At 41.2% G+C, this 21,915-nt stretch overlaps 2 protein-coding genes across 3 annotated transcripts; both read left to right on the top strand.

Moving 5' to 3' along the window:
* Positions 1–2,146: 2,146 nt before the first annotated feature.
* LOC308101397 (zinc finger protein RFP-like) lies at positions 2,147–3,710 on the top strand (the record flags this gene model as incomplete). Its single annotated transcript, XM_080450820.1, has 1 exon — positions 2,147–3,710. The coding sequence occupies one exon, from the start codon at positions 2,147–2,149 to the stop codon at positions 3,539–3,541; it is 1,395 nt and encodes a 464-aa protein (XP_080306946.1). The 3' UTR covers positions 3,542–3,710.
* A 9,500-nt stretch (positions 3,711–13,210) lies between these two features.
* On the top strand, positions 13,211–20,179 carry mrpl48 (mitochondrial ribosomal protein L48). Of its 2 annotated transcripts, none has more exons than XM_080451591.1 (8): positions 13,211–13,340; positions 13,475–13,536; positions 14,796–14,827; positions 15,662–15,750; positions 16,319–16,488; positions 16,903–17,005; positions 17,840–17,929; positions 19,985–20,179. In XM_080451591.1, exons 1-8 carry the CDS (start codon positions 13,320–13,322, stop codon positions 20,063–20,065), a joined length of 648 nt encoding a protein of 215 aa, XP_080307717.1. In that variant the 5' UTR covers positions 13,211–13,319; the 3' UTR covers positions 20,066–20,179. The 2 variants fall into 2 exon arrangements, with proteins under 2 accessions (XP_080307717.1, XP_080307718.1); XM_080451592.1 differs by having other exon boundaries at positions 15,677–15,750.
* The last annotated feature ends 1,736 nt before the right edge of the window (positions 20,180–21,915 follow it).

Here is a 21,915-nt window from a genome sequence, read left to right on the forward strand (position 1 = left end):
AAGTAAATATTATAACACAAATCTTGTGTGGGGTCCCTGGCACACAATGTTTTCAGATGAGGTTCTGTGGACAAATATATATTAATAAGGCCCTTGACATGAAGAAAGCCCAAATAAGCAACTACTTTAGAAACAAGCCCAAAAAAACACAACCACCAATATTTAGAAGTGACTTTACAGAAAAACAAGCCCAAAGTCGCTTATAATAAGCAGACATGGCAACGCTGGTAAACAGGAACCCCTTTGAAATGGGGCTTAATTCCCAAATTCTGGTCATAAAAAAACAACAACAAACAACACATTAGAATAAAAGTGGGAAAAAATCTAAGCTGATCTACAAGCTCACATCATGTCGCGATATGGTGCATTGTGAGTTTGTAAACCAGCTTTTAATGTACATTGTATAGCACATTGGCATAGACACTATGGCAAATTAAAACAATTATATAGATCCACAAATCTCCATAATACAGTATAGATCCCTGAAGTCATCAATATGACATCATAGTACTGACATAACACACTGGCCTAAGTACTCAGTGGTGGAAAAAGTACTCAAATTCTTTACTTGAGTAAAAGTATCAATACTGCAATATAGAATTACTCTGTTACAAGTAAAAGTCCAGAATAAAAAATGTACTTGAGTAAAAGTACAAAAGTATTGGCATCAAAATGTACTTAAAGTACCAAAAGTAAAAGTACTAAAATATTTAAAAATAGCAGATCTACAAGCTCACAACGCGATACGACGCGCTGTGAGCTTGTAGATCGGCTATTTTCAAATAGCCTGTGTTTAAAATAGGGCTAAAGTGGTTAATGTATGTTTATATCTGAAATGTAATTAGTACCTAAAGTTTTCAAATAATTGTCGTGGAGTAAAAGTACAATATTTGCCTCTAAGATGTAGTGGAGTAGAAGTAAACGTATTGGAAATTGGAAATACTCAAGTAAAGTACAAATACCTCAAAATTGTACTTAAGTACAGTACTTAAGTAAATGTACTTAGTTACTTTACACCACTGTAAGTACTATGATAATGTACAGTTCTAAATAGTCTGACAGCGGGTACAATGGGTATTGCATAACCAGAGGGGAATGTGACCCTGACAGGCATCGTTCCCAACGGGCATCGGCCTTGTATATGGTATACATTAAGTTTGTCTGTATATTTGAATTGAATTATTGTATTTATTTAAATGTCATGCCACCTCGTGGCCCATCCCTCATGGGATTATATAACACCTTTTCAGACTTAGTTACAATATTCAGTACATTTCTGTAAATGAAGAGCATTATTGTAGAATTAGCCTTCCAGCACCAGAAGTTTGTGATTATTATTATGTGTGTATTTTCTGCTTAGTTAGGATCTTATACCGGAGTGATGGGATGGGGTATAATCCGAAGGTACAAATATATACAGATTGTAAAGGCCACAGCTCTGACCTGTGGCGTTGGGGTCCACAGCAGGGGACTTTGCACATGTGAGTCACGTGAGAGAGACATGAGAGTGTTGATTGATTAGGTCAGATGAGGAGCTGGGGTACAGTGGCTACTGTTTAAGAACAGTGCTAAAGTCTATGTTTCCACATTAAAGACAATAGACATGTCACATGATTAATCAACAGAAGGTTACACCCACATGGGCAGACCAAACCCATATAAATAGAGTGGATGCTCACTGAACGGGACGAAGTGATCTGCAAGCATCAGTGTTACTAGTTACCAGGGTGTTATTGCTGCGTTTGTCATTTTCCATTGCGAGCTCCGAGAGACTGAAGGTAAGAATTGAGTGTGTGTTTACACGTCGATAAATGTATACATTTCTGATATGTTTTATAGTTTTGTGTGTATATTTCATGTCAGTAATTTGTCGTTGTGTTATTGTTTACGTTTCCTTTTCTAGGTTTATAACCTATTGACTCTGGTAGTAGCTTGGTGTGGCTACTGGCATAAAAGTGTATTGTAATGTTAGTATATAAAAAACATCAAAGACACAGGTCTGAGTTGGGTCCGCTAACTCGTTTGCGCCAATAACCTTTACAAGGGGAGATCTAATTAGTTGCATTGCTTGTGTGACTGGCTAGATAATTGTACAATTATAATTGACAATATTTGATGTTTTCACTTTTATTTTCAGTGTGTAGAAATGGCGTTCAGGAACACAAACCAAGGACCTGCTAAACCAGATGAAGTCTCCTGTGACGTCTGTACTGAGACCAAGATCAAAGCTCTGAAGTCCTGTCTGGTGTGTCTGGCGTCCTACTGTAAGACTCACCTGGAGCCTCATCAGAGAGCCAGAGCATTAAAATGGCATAAACTAATCAACCCTGTGAAGAACCTGGATGACATTATGTGTAAGAAACATGACAGACCTCTGGAGCTGTTCTGTAAGACAGACCACATGTGTGTTTGTCAGTTCTGCACTCAGTTAGACCACAAGTCACATCACATTGTATCTTTGAAAGAGGAATACAAAGTAAAGAAGGCTGAACTGGGAAAGACAGAGGCTGGAGTTCAGCAGCTGATCAGGGAGAGAAAACTGAAGATTCAGGAGGTGAAACACACAGTAAAGCTCAGCAAGAAAGATGCAGACAGAGAGATAGCACACAGTGTGCAGATCTTCACTGCTCTGGCGAGCTGTATAGAGAGAAGCCAGGCTGAGGTCATTGATGTGATTGAAGAGAAGCAGAAAACAACAGAGAAACAGGCTGAAGGCTTCATTAAAGAGCTGCAACAGGAAATCACTCAGTTAGAGAAGAGAAACTCTGAGCTGAAGCAGCTCTCATGCTCTGATGACCACCTCCACCTCCTCCAGAACTTCACATCCATCAAGACCCCTCCACCCACCAAGGACTGGACAAAGGTCAATGTCCATCAGTCTTCATATGTGGGGACTGTGAGGACAGCTGTGGCTCAGCTGGAGAAGACACTCAGTCAAGAGATGGAAAAGCTGTGTGTTGCTGAGCTGAGGAGGATCCAACAATATGCAGTGGATGTAACTCTGGACCCTGATACAGCATACTGCGATCTCATCCTGTCTGAGGATGGAAAACAAGTACATGATGGAGACATAACGGAGGATCTCCCAAACAACACAAAGAGATTCTCTTACAGTCCAAATGTCTTAGGAAAACAAAGCTTCTCCTCAGGAAGGTTTTACTATGAGGTTCAGGTTAAAGGGAAGACTGACTGGGATCTAGGAGTGGCCAGAGAGTCCATCAACAGAAAGGAGAGTCCAATAACACTGATTCCCAACAATGGTTACTGGTCTATAGTGTTGAGGAATGGAAATGAGTATGAGGCTTTTGTTGGCCCTCCTGTCCCCCTTCCTGTGAGAGAGGAAGTCCAGAAAGTGGGAGTGTTTGTGGATTATGAAGAGGGTCTGGTTTCCTTTTATGATGTGGAGACCAGAGTTCATCTCTACTCTTTCACTGGCTGCACCTTCACTGAGAAACTCTATCCATTCTTCAGTCCCTCTGTTAATAAAGATGGTACCAACTCTGCTCCTCTGATCATCTCTCCTGTCAATCACTCAGATTAGATAATCCTCAGTTTTACATGAAAAAGGTTAGTTTGCATTTAAGACAACAAATGTGTTCATCAAAGGTTTGGTTTTAGTCAAATGTCACTTCAAATCAAGTCAATTAACTATTGTTCCTAATTATGTATTATATATCATTTATATTGAAACACAATAACTTAATTTTACATCTTAAAGGGATACTTCACTTTCGGGCCGGGGAAACATTTAAAAAATATATTAAAAATAAATGAAAAAAGTTATGGAAAATTCATGGCCCCCTCACGCATTAGAGTGTCCTACTAATGTGTGAGGGGGCCATGAATTTTCCATAACTTTTTTCATTTATTTTTAATATATTTTTTAAATGTTTCCCCGGCCCTAAAGTGAAGTATCCCTTTAAGTACAGCCACATACTAAATATTGTAAATGTAGTAATGAGTATTTAGCTTAAAACATATGACCTGTCTGTGAGACTGTTGAATTGTCTACATTTCTACTTTGGTACAAGAACTTGATTGTATTTCATGGCATTCAAGTTTGAGTTAAATTTAACACTTTTGTTCATTAATGACAGCTATTTTATTTACAATATAACAATAATAACAATATTTTATTTTCAGTGTTTTCTACTTTAATGTAATTATTATATAACAGTTAATTGAACACACAAATTCATTGATTTATGATTTCTATGTTAATGATTGACTCTTTTTTGAAAATGTGATCCTCCAAAATAAATCAGCAGTTGTAATTAATGTTCAAACTTCTGTGTGTAAACTGCTTGAATCTGACTCACTTTGAAGTGCAAAAATAATACTAACTAGAGGTCTCCGCCAGGTCAGGTAGGTTATTGTGGGGCAGCAATGTTCGGAATTCGCCAATCAGGATGGAATATGAAAAATCGGATGGAACCATCTTGATCACTTGACTATAGAGACAATGGGTACCGATTTGCATGATGTTTGAATTTGTAGGAGTAATATAAAAAAGAAAAGCGTTGCAAAATCGGCCTCCTGGTGGCGCTATAATAAGGCAATGTTAAAAGGGTGGCATTTGTTCTGCAACGTAGTGCGAATGTGCGTGCAAAGTGTCAAAGCAATCGGACGCTGCATTCATGATTTGTGGCATTTTGTTCAAAACGGGCCACTGAAAAATTAAACGGATCCATCTTGATCACATGACTATAGAGATCATGTGTACCGATTTGCGTGAAATTTGGATAAATTCTGAAGGCTTAATATCAAAAGATGTGTTTTACATAAGTCGGCCTCCTGGTGGCGCTATGAAAGGCAAATGTGAAAAATGCAGGGCAGTTGTTTTTCCTTGGCCTCTAGGGAGTGTGCGTGCAAGGTTTCACGCAGATCGGTGCAGTTATAGTTAAAAACACAAATCAGCCTTTTATAGCGCCACCATGAGGCTGATTTGAAAATGTTCAAGTGGCATTTCTTCCTCAGCCTAGTGGGAATGTACGTGTGAAATCTCACGGAAATCGCAAGCTGTGTTCATGAATTGAGGCATTTTGTTGAAAACGGAGCAATCCTGCAAACTTTGGAAGCCAACCTTAGCCAATCAGGATGGAATATGGGAAATTGGACAGATCCGTGTTGATCACATGACTATATAGATACTGTGTACTGATTTGCGTGATGTTTGGATAAAATCTGTAGGAGTACTGTCAAAAAAATTGTTTTGCAAAAAGCGGCCACCTGGTGGCGCTATAAAATAATTTTAAATTACCTGTCTACACGTGGAGCCGCCAAAACAGGAGCGGTACACAAAAGCAATTTAGCCTGCTCAAATGCTTCCTGACAAGCGGGTGACCAGACAAATTGTGCCTTAGCCTTAAGTAGGTTGGTGAGAGGCACCACAACTGTCGCAAAATTCCTACAGAAACTACGATAGTAACCTATTAAACCAAGATAGCGGATGAGCGCTTTCTTTGTAGTTGGAACCGGATACTGCTCAACAGCATGAACTTTGGCACCAACCGGACACACGTGGCCCTGCCCAACCACTCGACCGAGGTAGGTCACTGTCGCCCTTGCAAACTCACACTTTGCAAGATTGACAGTGAGCCTTGCCTCCCTCAAACGGCTGAACAGTTCCCGAATGCGTTCCATATGAACCTCCCATGTGTCTGAATAGACAACTACATCGTCCAAATACACTGCACACCCCGGCATATCCCAAATCACTTGATTCATAAGCCGCTGAAAGGTAGCAGGCGCATTTCGAAGTCCGAAAGGCATGACCTTGTATGAATAAAGACCATTAGGCGTTATAAAAGCGGCTATCTCACGCGCTCGTGCTGATAGAGGTACCTGCCAGTATCCCTTCAATAGATCGAATTTACTCACGAACTTCGCGGAGCCCACCTGATCGATGCAGTCTTCCATTCTAGGAAGTGGAAAAGAGTCGGGTTTAGTGACATTATTCACTTTACGGAAATCAGAACAAAAACGAAAAGTACCGTCTGACTTGGGAACCAATATACAAGGTGAAGCCCAACTAGATGCACATGGCTCTGCAATGCCATTTGTTAGCATGTAATTGACCTCGGCTTCTAAATATTGACGCTTATCCGCATTCACCCTGTAAAACCTCTGTTTTATTGGCTTTGCATCGCCAATGTCATGTTCGATTAAATGAGTACAACTCGGTGTATCACCAAATAGGCACGGAAACTCCCGGATTAAACCTGAAAATTCCCCGCGGCCAGTCGCAGGCAAATGAGCCAACAATGTATCGAGGCACGCAAGCGCTTCTGAATTTTTCAGCCGCCCGTGCACCAACGATGGATCAGGTGTACCCAACCCATCTTCCTCTACCTCCCGACTGGGAGACAACACCGGAACCGCCATGCAAACTGCATGAGCCAAGCCAACCTCTGGCTGCACACACAACACCGGTGTCTCAGAAGTGCGTGCATAATAAGGCTTAAAGGGTAAGACCACTTTGGTAGAGGTTTGGGTTGTGTAGTTACCTTGCCATGATGTAACTCCAAAGGTGGGCAAGAAATAAAAAATAATTGCTCCATTGATTAGAAATTGATAATTCAAAAATATGCTCCTCATTGACTTACATTGTATGGTAAAACAGCTCTCAAAGTCACTCTTTTAGCACATAAATGAACACAAACAAATCTGATTCAGACAATATAGAGCATCACCAAACCCAGTACTGTTTATTTTTTTAATAAAAATGTCAACTTCCTGTTGATTTTACTATTTGAAGATCTGGATCCGGAGATCCAGTCCAGGTTTTCTACTTATTAAAAATGGCAAAATCAACAGGAAGTTGACATTAAAAAAAAAAAAAAAAAATGTACTGGGTTTGGTGATGTTCTATATTGTCTGAATCAACTTTGTTTGCGTTCGTTTACGTGCTAAAATAGTGACTTTGAGAGCTGTTTTACCATACAAGTCAATGGGGAGCATATTTTGAATCATCAATTTCTAATCAATGGAGCAATTATTTTGTATTTCTTGCCCACCTTTGGAGTTACATCATGGCAAGGTAACTACACAACCCAAACCTCTACCAAAGTGGTCTTGCCCTTTAAGCAAGTTTACATGGCAAAGTTGGGTTGGTTTCTTACGTTTAGGCGTTGAAATAATGTAATTTTGCTCGGAAACCTGCTTTACCACATTGTGTGGACCGGAGAATTTTGCCTGAAAGGGTGAAGTAACAATTGGAAGTAGAGCCAGCACTTGGTCTCCAGGGCTAAACACACGGCGCTCGGCTTTAGAGTCATACAACAGTTTCATCTTATCCTAAACTGAAGCTAACTTTTCTTTAGCCAACAACCCGGCTGTGTTAAGCCGATGACGAAAACCATTAACATATTCAATCAAATTTTTGGGAGGCTGTGCCTCTATCCATTCCCCAGACAGCGCAGCCAAGGGACCTCTTACTGTATGAGGAAAGACCAGCTCGTTTGGACTGAACCCTGTGCTCTCATGTGTTACCTCCCTAGCAGCAAGCATCAGCCACGGCAGACCCTCTTCCTAATCTTTACCTAGCTCAGTGCAGTAGGCGCGCAAGATGGCTTTTAGCGTTTGGTGAAAGCGTTCTAACGCCCCCTGACTCTGAGCATGGTACGCAGAGCTCCGATTGTGGCGGAAATGTAGCTGCTTCAGAACCTGGGAAAACATGTGAGAACAGAAGTTCGATCCCTGATCAGATTGGATGACCTTCGGAATCCCAAATATAGAAATAAACTGAGAAAGTGCACGTACCACTGACCGAGTGGTAATGGTGCGCAGAGGATATGCAGCAGGATAGCGAGTTGCTTGGCACATTACCGTTAACAAATACACTGCTCCTGACTTTGAACGTGGTAGAGGACCCACACAATCAATTATTAGATGTTCAAATGGCTGGCTAATGGCAGGAATGGGATACAATGGGGCTGGTTTCAGCTTCTGATTAAGCTTGTCAGTTAACGGACATGTATGACAAGTTTTAATAAATGCTGACACCTCTCTCTTCATACGAGGCCAAAATAAATGTCTGAGAAGCCTGTCATAAGTTTTTCTCACACCAGCATGTCCAGATTCATCATGAGCTACTTTTAACACTGACTGGCGAAGTTTGACTGGCAACACAATTTGGAACGGTTCCCCCACAAACCTTCCCTCATGTGGCAGCCACTTTCTCACCAACAAGGAGTCCTGCAGAAAATACCCACAAGCACTGTCAAGCAGCTCATCCTCTGGCCGTATCAGCGGCACCAGCTCCGTCAGAGAGGGGTCAGCCTGCTGCTCCGCAACCAGATCTGAACGTGTTATGGACAATGGAAAATTAGCAAGAGGTATTGAAAACTTTTCAGATACTTTAGTCGTAATCGATTCTTGTGACTCAGATTTCTCTTTTAACTTAGCCATCGCACGTGTCACCGCACAAGCTGTAAAAACCTCTGGAAAGTCACGTTCACTTTCATCCATTTCCCCCGTTACCAGGGGAACGGACCGGACGTCACCACTGCCGGCGGCGGAACCTCCGCCCACACCCGAGCACCAACCAGGTCGTTACCTAGGATCACCGTTACCCCTGGAATCGGCAGTGCTGGGCGCACGGCAAGCTTTGCTTCTCCCTGAAACAGTTCACATTTGAGCACCACTTTATGCAAAGGAACCAACAGGACATTCATGTCTATGCCCCGGATAGGCACTGCATCACCCGTGTCAGAATCATTAGTTAAAGGGAGAACACCAGCCTGAATAAATGAGTCAAAAGCCCCAGTGTCCCTCAGTATTGTTACCGGTACTTCTTCCCCACCTTGCACCAAAGACACAGACCCTTTCATGATAAATGGACGGTAAGAACTCAGTGCTGCAAACGATGTATCCTTGTTTTGACCGAGATTAGGTGAAACACAAGTAGACACCGGACGAATTGGAGCGGCCATGCCAGCTCCTTTTGGTTGCGAATTTCCTGCATTGAAAGGTCTAGTCCTGGGGGGTCCGTTTAACATTCCGATTTCCAGTGACCCCGCTTATGACAGTAATTGCAAACCTTCTCCGGCTCACGCAAATTACTGCTGTTGTTGGTGTTGCTGTTGCTTTTCACTTCGACCGGCAGAGGTTTATTAAATCGGCCATAAGACTCCTTGGCAACATAGTTGCCACCGCCCGCCTTAAACTCTCCCCGGTGCGTCAAGACATAGTCATCAGCGAGCACTGCAGCGTCCGCCGCGTTGCTCGCCTTCTGCTCAGAGATATAGGTCGCCACTCGAGCATGAACAGAATTTTTAAACTGTTCCAAAATCATCAAATCACATAACTCTTCAAAATCTGTTACCTCCGAGGCGTTACACCAACGGTTAAAGTAGGTGGTCAAATCACGTGCAAATTCCAAATGACTCTGTTTGTCATGTTTTTTCCAAGACCTGAACCGCTGTCGGTACGCCTCGGGGACGAGCTCGAACGATTTAAGCACCGCCTCTTTAACCAGAGAGTAGTTTTGACTGTCGGCCACACTCATTGCCGAATAAACCTCTTGCGCCCTGCCTGTTAATACGCATTGTAACATCAACAATTGTTATATATTGTTTTTGGCTGTTTATTTTGTAATGATATTTGAACTGTGGTGCCACTATATATGCCTATGAATTAAATACCAAGGCCCTCATTGGAAACAAGTCCGCAAGGACTTTTATGAACGGACCTGTTAGACAAAGTATTTTAAATGTAACTGTGCTGTTTTACATTTTTTGCCTAATAAAATATTCAATCAATCAATCAATCAATGTGCGCGCCGAGTCGGGCCATTTACGCACGTCGGCCACGCGCTCAAACATTGTAAAGAATGCCTCAGGGTCACGTTCAGAAAACTTGGGAACCAAACGTATATTTCCATTAACATTAAAGTCCCCCATGGACTGTCCTGCAGGTTCTGTAGATACTATTGCATCAGCTGAAATCTTACCGTCCCTTATCAAGTCTAACCTGCACTGCTCTACTTGCACTTTTGCCTGTTCAGTCTGCTGTTTAGCCTGTTCAGTTTGCGATTACATTTTTTCAATTGCATACAGCGTGTCTAGCCTCACTTTGTCCTGCTCCGCTTGCAAATTTGCTTGCAACCTAATTTGTTCCATCTGAAGTTCCATTAACTCCTTTTGCTGGTCGAACGTCAACCCAGGAATTGCTACAGGTAAAGGCAGCACCGCTGCTGCCTCTAACTGGGTAGATGAAATCTTTTCTGGCTCTTCATATTCCTTTAACAAATTAAGTTTCAAATAAATGTACTCTTAACACTGCCACTAAGGTCTCCTTTAATTTCTTGTCACCTGCCTCAATTTTAATCTTAAAATGCTCTGCTATTTTAAGTAACTGGTCTTTGGTGCACTGAAGTAATAGTTCCTCCGAAGGAGAACCCAAAAATGCCTCTAGGGTACACATCCTGGCTAATGTGCGCTAATTTAGTCCCCCAGCTGGTAAGCAAAACAAAATACAAGTGCCCCTCTGCTCTATTTAATCCCCAAACTAACTCCACCCGTCTTCATGCCGGTTTGCGGAAGGTATTTACGCACTGAAGGCCACCGCAAAGGCCTAGCTCATACCAAGGGGTAGGAAAAGCAACCAGTAGCTGGCGACCTACGTCCAGCCCTTAGCTGTGCCCCCGAGACGGAATGTGCACGCACCGGTACACACCCGCTACAGCCGCACCTTGCACCTAAACCACCCCCCGGCCTAACCCTTCAACCTTATCTTTTAACCCAGTAACTAAATCGCACTTAACAGGGACACTCATATAATACTGAAACAAAAACCAGCCAGGTAACTTTTTTTTTTTTTTTTTAACTTAGCAGCACAAATACCAGGAAAAAACTCCCCCCCGTAGCAACTTAATCAAATCTGTAAATTATCAAAATCTAAATAAACAGATTAAACAGATTAAATTCAAACCAAAGAAATTAACTGCATCTCCCAAACAAAGTCCAGACAAAAACAAGCCTGTAACAACGCTTTGTCTCTACTCACCGGACCGTTGAACCAACCGGACAAGGGAATCCCCGGATTGATTCCCAAATGACACTCCTTTCAAAAAACCACGGCGCAAACGAGCCCTTAATCAACTGCCAATTTGGCCAATTGACATCTGCGTCGCAGCAAACAAATGCAGAAGGGTGAGTCACTTGACTCACCAAACTTACTGCACACTCAAAAGTTTTACGGAACGAGCCCCCATTTTGTTATGACCCTGGCCTAGGGGGACCAGGGAACACAACAAAAATACAGGGGAGACGCAGTTTACAAAGAAATAGTGTCTATTTAAGTAATCAAAATGAATGAACAAATCATGAATTAACAGATGAGGTGTGGAAATCAGTAACGTCAGTAGTGTAATGCGTGTATGGATGAGTGGATTATGTAGTGTGTGTGAGTGTTGCATGTGTGAAAATAAATGTGGGAGAAAGAGGTGTAGCTTGAACGAGGAGCAAAAGCAAATGAACTGAAGGAGAGAAAGAGGACTGGGGAGGCAGGCTTTCATAGGGCGTGGACACCCGCGCCCAGGTGCACGCCAATTTGGCTGATTGCCAACATCTCACTGCTCCCCAAGTCCTATAGGAACCAATGAGAAACACAACTGAATACAAAGCAACAAAACCACAACCATATAACCTAAGAGTGACATCACATTATCATACTATACTACAATACAGGGAACCGTCACATTCACTTTCAAAAAAACGTAGGGTCATTGTATCGTCTACTCAGGCTTTTGTGAGTCCCCAGACCGTTTTTAAGTTGCTTGATTCAGTATTTAGATATTTGATATTGCACGCCCCCTTCCTATACAAACCAATTATAACTTCAAACTCCATTTTTAACATGTTAGATTCATCAAAAACACCCGTCCTTGGTTCTGGTGACTCACCCTGCCCTCCTAATACGTGAGGGGCCGTGTTTTTTCGATAACTTTCTCCATTTATTTTAAATATATTTTTTGGAAAATGAAAAAAATTAAATACAATAAAAATAAAAATAAAAATGAATGAAAAAAGTAATAAAAAAAACACGGCCCCCTCGCGTATTAGGAGTGCAGGGTGAGTCACCAGAACCAAGGACGGGTGTTTTTGATGAATCTAACATGTTAAAAATGGAGTTTGAAGTTATAATGGGTTTGTATAGGAAGGGGGCATGTCTGATAAAATGAATATCAAATATCTGAAAACTGAATCAAGCAACTTAAAAACGGTCTGGGGGGCTCACAAAAGCCTGAGTAGACGATAAAATGACCCAAAGTTTTTTTGAAAGTGAAATATCCCTTTAAAAACCAGGAGTATATTGAACATGTCATTGGGAGACGCAGGTGGAGCTGGTATGATGGAATGTGAATTGAGTGATTGCAATTTGAGACAATTGTCAAATAATCAGTTCAGGAAAAGAATAATATAACGATAATTGATAATAATGATAATACAATAATAATGGTGCCCCCTGTTTTATACACTCGTTGGTTAAAGGGTAAGACCACTTTGGTAGAGGTTTGGGTTGTGTAGTTACCTTGCCATGATGTAACCCCAAAGGTGGGCAAGAAATAAAAAATAATTGCTCCATCGATTATAAATTGATTTATTCAAAATATGCTCCTCAGTGACTTACATTGTACGGTAAAACAGCTCTCAAAGTCACTCTTTTAGCACATAAATGAACCCAAACATAGCTGATTCAGGCAATATAGAGCATAACCAAACCCAGTACTGTTTGTTTTTTTAATAAAAATGTCAACTTCCTGTTGATTTTACTATTTGAAGATCTGGATCCGGATCCGCGGATCCAGTCCAGGTTTTCTACTTATTAAAAATGGCAAAATCAACAGGAAGTTGACATTTTTATTAAAAAATGTAAACAGTACTGGGTTCGGTGATGTTCTATATTGTCTGAATCAACTTTGTTTGCGTTCGTTTATGTGCTAAAAGAGGTGACTTTGAGAGCTGTTTTACCGTACAATGTAAGTCAATGAGGAGCATATTTTGCATTATCAATTTCTAATCAATGGAGCAATTATTTTTTATTTCTTACCCACCTTTGGAGTTACATCATGGCAAGGTAACTACACAACCTAAACCTCTACCAAAGTGGTCTTGCCCTTTAAATAGGATCTTGCCGGAAAGGGAATTAATGGTTGTACGATTTTTGCAAGTCGGACCAAAAACAACGACGGAACCACTTCCGTGTCCCATGTTGTTAGCATTAGTTAACAGTGGAAGCTAAGCTTGGCTGCAACGTTAACACAGTTGAAGTTGTGTCATATTTCTCGTTAAAAAACATACAATACATCCGAGACAATGAATGTTGGCGTTCGTAAGGTAAAGCTTATTAATGTCTTATTGTGCTCTGAAGGATTGCAGTTCAGAGGAACAACTGCTGATAACGTTGCATTGACATCAGTGTCAGTCTGTCTGTGCTTTGTGGTTTATTAACTCCTTTGTGTTCCATTCAGTTGCAGTGTTCAGTTGCACAATATTCATTTGTGTTGAACCAAGCTTCAACGTGTTTACAACGGTAAGACAGTCTTTTTGTTCATCTATGTGTGTTTTGTGTAGAACTTAAAGGCCAGTAGTCCCTTTTCAAGGTCAGTGACTTGCCCTAGAATGGCTGTGATAGTACATACATTTCATTGATTTCAGGTATCTGGAATACATGAAATGTATGTTATAGCCATTCTAGGGCTAAGTGACAACATGATCTGAAATGACATCTTTGAAATACACAAACACTTTGAACATACAGCCAAAAAAAAAAAACAGCTCTATGGAAATAACTGTAAAATTCCATACAATTCATGAGTTAAATTCATTCCTATAATTAAATGTACAACATACATAGTCCAGATTAATATCGACTGGACAGCAGCCAAAAACAGCCAAACTATTCATCGACAATGGTCTTAAAACTGCAATCTGGAGTATATTTTATTTTATGTTAACGCAATATAACTAGCACATCTGCAGTAGTGGGAGGTGAAGAGTGGGGTGTCGGGTAGGACATACTGGTTGGCAAGTAGCCCTACCCTATAGCTCATATCGTCTCTGTCGGATGTAAACCTCATATGTCCAAAACTGTTACTTTTCAGAATTCAAATTCAAAAACAGTAAAAGTAGCAGATCTACAAGCTCAAAACGTGTCGCGCCACCTTTGATGCTTATGTGCGACGCTGTAGTATGATCAAGTAGGGTGTTAATTTACGAAAAAAACACTAAAAGTTAAAATATGGAGATAAGAGGTTTCTGCCTGACAGCAACAAGATGCACAATATATCCCCTGGCCTTGGTCTAGTGGTAGATATCTGGTATTTCATACAGCAGGGGTCTTCAACAGGGGTCCGGGACCCCTAGGGGGTCCTCAGAGCTACTATAGGGGGTCCGCCAAATCTTTGTGTGATAGGATTTATTTTTTTACATTAACCACTTGAACCCTAGAATTCCTTTTCTACAAGCTCTCAACGCCTAGTGCTGCGAGGCGTTGAGAGCTTGTAGATCGGCTATTTTTGGCAAAGAGGCTATAGGTGTAGAGGGAAAAATTGCAGACTGCAGACTAAGTAAAAAAATAACTTTAATCTGAAACACAATTTTATGCAATATAGAGTAGGGGGTCCCTGCTTCATCTTTCTCTCAGCTAGGGGGTCCTTGGCCTGAAAACGTTGAAGACCCCTGTCATACAGGATACTCAGGTTATAAAATCCTGAGTATGAAAGGTCCAGATTGCAGCTTTTAACACTGAATGCAAATTGTTGTCTAATACTTGTATTTTTTTTTTTAAAGGGCATCGGCATCTCTCCTGCATCCAGTTCATGGTGAGACTTTAGTACAAAGACTTGTTACTGCTTTCAAGCTAATTAAAGTTAATCATTTTCACTTAACCTTACTGGATTGAAGATGAGTGGGTGAAGGTGGCACCTGTGTGAGTGAATGAGTTTAGTGCATTAGTGCACGCAGGTATAAATGAATTAATGATATTAGGCGTGCACGTGTAGGTGTGAATGAATGAGTTATGGTGTGCAGGTGAGCAACTTCACGAGGCAGGTTTGAACACCCTTGTTTCCTTTCCTCGTCTCCTCTCCTTGCGTCTTAGTCTCTCACCTGCGATTATAGTGGTCGGAGGCAAGGAAGACACAAGGAGAGCACGCTGGGCAAGACCTGGGCTGTTGGTTGTCTAGGCGGAAATACCGCCCAAGGAAATGACGCTGATGCTTTACAAATCCGTTAACATTCTCCGTGAATGAAACGAGTGTTGTGATTGGTCAAAAAATATTGTTCCCGGGGGAAACACGTACGACGGAAATCCTGTCCACTCAGGACTTCCGAGACACTTGCTGGTTTAGGTCGTGACCAGGCTCTTTTCTTCGCAGATGAGTGAGGCTGGGAACGAGGCTACAAGGAGAGGGAAGTCGAAGCAACAGACATTTAACTAAATAAGACGTCCAAGCTTCGGACCCAGAGTGTCACTTTTAGGATGAGAAATGTGCTTTAGAGTTTATCCAATCATTGTATAGGTACAAACAGTAAACACACTCACTATGGCATGCAATATAAATCCAATGCAAACCCTATAGTCTATTAATTGTATGCAGATGAGAAAATATATTGCTGTTATTGTAAATGTTGGCTGATATTACGATTTTCCTCAGGGGGATCATCTCCAGCCAATACCAGACAGTACAGAACTCAGCCAACACATAAGATCGGAAAATGGAAGTATCTGCTGCCAAAAGAACCGGTAAGAGCTCTTTAATATTTTGTGTCCTCTGTTAAAATGACAGGTGTTGTTGGTGATTTCACGTCAAATATTTTCACAGCACTGTTCTTTCTGCTAAAGAGTTTTCATATAGGATGCTAGTACAGTAAACCCAGCAGCATAAATTAGTGCAGCCCCTCTGAGCATAAAGATATTCATACAGTATTATATACAGTATTTCTGTTTTCAGTGGGTTACCTACCACTCTTAATTGTCATCTAATTACAATAACAGACTCATCTGCTGATCAGTTGCCCTTTTTTGGCAAAACATTGGAAAATATTGTATACATTTTTTTTGTTGTAATTGTCAGGAGAGGGAGTCCTCATTTTTGCGAATTTCTTACATTTCCAGTGGAGTATTTGATGTACAGCAACTCTGGGAAACAAAATAATAAACTAGACGGCAAGCGTAAAACATATCCCCACCGGTGATAAAAAAAATAATGATAAGAGGGAGGGATATCAAAAGCAGAAGCATCCCCCCTACCCACAGCAGATCCAACCCTTATCATACTTTCATATCATAGCTTTCTTATGCCATTTGTTAGCCCAAGAAAAAGAAAGAGAAGCTGCTGATGAAGCCGATCAGCGTGGCCACAGATACAGAGTACCCAACACTGAACGTCATGGTGTCAGGGTACGACATGACCTCGGTGGAGCACTTCTCCCAGTACATCCATAACCTCTGCAACAGGCTGGGCGTCAAAGTGCAGGAGAGGTAAGAAAGCAAGGCCTTCAAAAATACATAATATTGGAGATTGTTTTTAGGTGTTTCTTCTTAACAAGTTGGATTTTTGTTATTGTCAAAGGAGTCTTTCTTGTGAAATTACTGTTCTCAGTCTTACATATTATATTTTAAATTCCCTTTTTTTTTTAAGGATAAATAATATAGCAAAAATAGCAGATCTACAAGGTTGAGCTTGTACATCTGCAACTGTAAAAAAGTAAAGAAACACGCTTCTCAATTATTCAATTAATCGAAAAAGTAATCAGTAGAACAATCACTAAGAACATAATCGATAGTTGCAGACGGAATGCGATGGGAAGTCTCTACTTGAGTACAATGGTGTATGAAGTAATAGCTGTTCCAATTAATGGTTTCCGTGTTAACTTGCTCTCTCATCCCTGTCAGCTATGCTTTGCCCACCAAAAGCACAGAGGTCATGGTCATGCAAGAACAAGGCACCAAGATGTATGTGGACTCTGTCCTCCGGACTCATATGAGAATTGTACAGGTAAGGGCTGCACGTTTTCTCACAATCCAGACAAGCAATCAGTGAAACACAGCCAATGAAAACTCCTTCAGTTTATTAACCACTTAAATCCTATATACTTTGTTGTATGTAAATTAGCCGAGTAGCCTACAAGCTCACAATCCATCACAACGTCCTGTTTTCGCTGAATGTTCATTCATCTATTACGACGTGACCCAGAATAAGAACAGTGGGGTTCATAAGGTTTAAACAAAGACATTTCCAAGCGTTCACTAAGCCACACACAAAGTGAATGCATTTTGTTTTTATCAATATGTTATATTAAGTTGATAGTCCCAGACTTAATGCACCTTATGCAGGAGTGAGTGGTGAAGCAATGAAGCTTTCTGGGTGTATGTCTTGCATAATACAGTACATGGTCAGCGATAACAGTAGTGCAAATCACAAGACAAAGATAGCAAAAACACACAACATCTCCTAGTGGCACAGTATGGTCCTCGTAATCATCTATGTATCTATGTCACTGTCTGCAATGACTTGATCAAATTACAAACCAAGGCCATGACATGTTAAAGTATATTAACATAATGTGAGATTCAGCATGGTGTAATTTGGTGGTCAAAAGTCAAGGACACAAACACATTATCATGCATAACTTCTGAACAATTCGTTTTAGAAGAATGAGACTGATTGCGTTTGAAAGCTTGTCTGAAGCCATTTCACTTCCTTGCATTACTGTGCATTTCCTCAATGATGCAAGATAATGATGTAAATTCATAAAACATTTTTGCTCAGCGATGCACACCTGTAGTTTGCCTTTTAATCTGTGAGCTCTGCCTCTTTGATGTGTTCTAGCTCGGTCATCTCAGCGGCATGTTGAGCCCAACCTTTATGGAAGTCCTTCTGAAGAACCAACCCGAGGGCGTTCATCTATGTGTAAAGGAGGTGAGGAGGTTGTTTTGGTCATCATAAGAGGCCTTAAGACTAGAACTGGCAATGAGTGACGGCTAAATGAGGGACAAAATAGAACCATAACCACTTAAGCCATACTATTTATCGTTGCTGTCGGGCAGAAACCTCCATATATTCACTTTACTTTTTTTTTTACTTGATCATACTACAGTGTCACACAAACGTAACAAAAGTTACAGATCTACCAGCTTGAAACGCAGCGCGAAGCTGTTTTGGACATAGGAGGTTTCCACCCGATAGAGACGATATACTTGATGGTACGACGAATAGAGGAAATGGCCGGTCTACATGCTCACAATGTGAGGCTGTTTTTGCACACTTGTTTATAACCCTAGGAGGAGTAAGAACCTCATGCACAGGGACAGATTGCAGGTTGAGGAGGCCCTTAGCTCTGAACTCGGTAGGATCTGCACCTGACTCACTGATAACCAACTATCACTACACCTAGGCAAAACTGAATCCATTCTTTTTGGGTCCAGAATGAACCTCTGCAAGGCCAAAGACTTTGACACGGTCAAAGTTGGCGACGATGTCATCGCAAGGAAAATTACCGACCTGGGTTTTATCTTAGAGGGCAGAGTCTTAACCCTCGTAGGGTCTTCGTGTTTTAGTCACACCCAGGGCCTTCGGGTCACTTTGACCCGAAGGCCCTGGGTGAAAATTTTCATTTTCATTTTCATGAAAATGTTCATTTTCATGAAAATGAAAATGTTAATTTTCATATCACATGTTTAGTACAGTAAATAAGGCAAATATAAGAAGTTTCATAGAGAAAAATGTTTTTTTACATACTTTTAATTCATGTTGAAAATGTTAAACCGGGTTAAAAGGACCCGAGGTGAAAAAACGAAAGTAATCAGAAAAGTCAACCATTGAACAAGTTTTCTATTCAGGATCTCCTCGGTGGTCAGTAGGAACACACTGAGGACACCAGCAGGAGCACTCATCCAATGCCATTTTGACTATGCATGCACCTCATGGTACTCTAGCACCTCAAAGGCATTAAAAGCAAAACTGCATACCTCTCAAAACAAACTGGTCAGGTTACTACTAAGGCCTTACACCCAGAACTCACCTAACCCCTGCTCATTATGCTAGGGTGGGATGGCTCAGGGTAGAGGACACAGAGTACAGCAACTTGCAATGGGCCTGGTCTTCAAGATACGCAAGAAAACAGGGATACCCACGTACCTGTCAGACTACTTCAGTAGCGTAATAGACACACACAGGCACAACACCAGAAGTGAACCCAATATCGGCACAAAACTTGGGTCAAATTCGTTCTACTGCTATGCCGCCAGAATGTGGAATGCCCTACCAACAGTCATACAATGTGTGACTATTACCCTCCTTCAAAACCTGCACCTACAGGTGGCTGCAATTTGTAACTGGCCCCCGTAAAAAGTCTAAGCTTATCACCGGAAATGCCCCTCACCGGAAATGCCCCCCCCCCCCCCCAAATGTTTACTGTACATATCGTTATTTCTTATTACTACTCCTATGTATGATGTTTTGCATATTATTGTTTGTTCCTAAATGTCTCGCTGAATTGAATACACAGCTTATTGGAAACAAGCCCTGGGCTTATTGGGTTATCCTTTTAGCATTCTTTTGTATAAATCTGTGCCACCGTGCCTTTTTTTAATAAAGTATTCAATCAATCAATCAAAAAACATCTTCCATTAAATCTCAATTAATTGTCAAAGATATTTCATAAAAGTAAAGGTTAGAGCCTCAATCTGTGAATTCGTCACCTGGTTGGCAGTATGTAGAACAGCAGGAACATTACTAAAACATCATCATTTTACATTATTGTGTTAATTGTTCAGGAATCAGCGCTAGTGCAGGGGGGCTCCTTTCATAATGTTTCACAAATCACATTAGGGCTTGGTCATACAAACATTTTCAGTCGTGAGATTTTATTTTGCTTTAATCCATGCAGTCTAACAAGCCTCTCCTATCTCCTCTCTCCTCATTCTCGCCTCTTCTCTCTCTCTCTCTCTGTCTCCTCCATGTCCTTCCTTCCAGCATACGGAGGCTGACTACAATGGCCGCTTCAAGAAACGTCCTGATCTAGAGGGACTCATGGCACAGATTAGTTACAATTAAAACCACTCTCAACTTGAATTATTTACATTTATTTTACACATTGTATGTACAAAATACCTGTGCTTTCACTCCCCCATCCCCCTATAAATACAAATAAATCTGTGAATCCATTTTGTTGTGAATATTTCCTTCTAATGTGACAGTCCACCCGACAGACGATATAACAACAAACATGGTTATGTTTGCTCATTGTGGATTCTAAAATGTCTCCTCAGATCATTTGATGCTGTGAATCCTTTCCCGCAACGTCCACAGGAATATGGTTTTTCCGCCGAGTGTTTTCTGATATGGACTGTTAATTGACTCTCCTGACTAAACCTTTTCCAACAATGTGGACAGTGGGTTTTGATATGGACTGTTAAATAACTCTCGTGACTAAACCTTTTCTCACAATGTGGACAGGGAAACGGTTTTTCCCCTGTGTGCACTCTCATGTGGTACTGAAAATTATGTATCAGTCGGAACATTTTCCCACATTTTTTACAGGTATACGGTTTTCCCCCCGTATGAATTCTAACGTGGTCTTTCAGTTTATATGCTTTTGTGAAATTCTTCCCACATTTTTTACAGGTGCGTGGTTTTTCCACCTTGTGCATTTTACAGTGGACATTCAAAAGACTCATATTCCCAAACTTTTGTCCGCAGTCTTCACAGATATATGGTTTTCCCCCTGTATGAATTCTAACATGGTCTTGCAGTTTATCTGCTTTCGTGAAACTCTTCCCACAGTTTTTACAGGTGTATGGTTTTTCCGCATTCTGTATGCTGCCGTGGATTTTCAAAAGACTTTCATTCCCAAACTTTTGTCCGCCTTCTTCACAGATGTATGGTTTTACCCCTGTGGGTGCCGTCGTCGTGATCTCTATAATTCCCAACTTCCTCCCAGAACGCACGTAACACTGTTTAACAAAGCGCATGTCAGCAGGAGGAAGGTTGCTAACATCTGTCGTGCTACTCTCCTTAACAAAACGTCTTTGACTGTGACGTTTGCCCGCCTTGACCGTTTGGATGCTGTCAGGCCCACAAGCTTCAAACATGGCCTTCTGCGGACATTGCAGCTGGACTGTTTTTGTGTGGCGTTTGGTCTCATTCGCTGTAAGATCTTTAATTGTGTTTGAACCGTGTTGTGCTCTATCCACCACGACTGCTTTGCCAGAATCATCACGTCGATTGACGGGATAACGACGCAGATGATCACGTCTCTTTGACCTCACTAGCGGAAGTTGTGTTGCGTCCTCCTCTTCATCGGATGATGAACTGTCACACAAGTCGATAACTTCTTGTTTTGTCTTCTTGCTTCGTCTTGCACTACCAAGTTCAAAGTTGTCCGTCCTCTCTTCCGCCACTCTTCCCTGTGAACTTTCATTCAAGATAACGGCCTTTTCTTTACATTCTTTAAGTTTTTCTTCCTCAATGAAGTTCTTTAGAAACTCGTCCCAGTCCGTCATGGTGCTGGTGTCTTCAATTCCCTGCTCTCTTTATTTTCACAAAAACGAGGTTGTGAGCCCCCTGGCCATGTGGGGTCTGTCTGTTACAACATACTTTGGCAACATACTCAACTGTGGAAAAAACAGACAAAGCAATCAAGACTCAGAAATACAATTATTAAAACAACTGATAGGCTAAAATTTGTATCCTGGCCTGAAAATGTATTTTATCTATCTACTATAAGAGTTGGAGAGAGAGGGAGACCCCTGTTACTGAACGAACATTCTGTGGTTTTTACATGATTTTTACATACCTTGTTAGTGTGGTTGCCCGAAAGGGCAACACGTGTGTGTGTGTGTGTGTGTGTGGGGCAATTAGCACTGTCCTTTTGAAAAGTGCTATAAATAAAATATTTTTTATTA

Source organism: Gymnoscopelus braueri, assembly GCF_963280865.1.
Source record: "Gymnoscopelus braueri genome assembly, chromosome: 15".
Taxonomy (NCBI): Eukaryota; Metazoa; Chordata; class Actinopteri; order Myctophiformes; family Myctophidae; genus Gymnoscopelus; species Gymnoscopelus braueri.

Excerpts from the sequence above, each read along its gene's own strand:
- mrpl48 (XM_080451591.1), top strand. The coding sequence starts at position 13,320 with ATGAATGTTGGCGTTCGTAAG. Across the intron at positions 13,537-14,795 it reads GCTTCAACGTGTTTACAACG|GGCATCGGCATCTCTCCTGC; the intron begins GTAAGACAGTCT and ends TTTTTTTTAAAG. Across the intron at positions 14,828-15,661 it reads TCTCCTGCATCCAGTTCATG|GGGGATCATCTCCAGCCAAT; the intron begins GTGAGACTTTAG and ends GATTTTCCTCAG.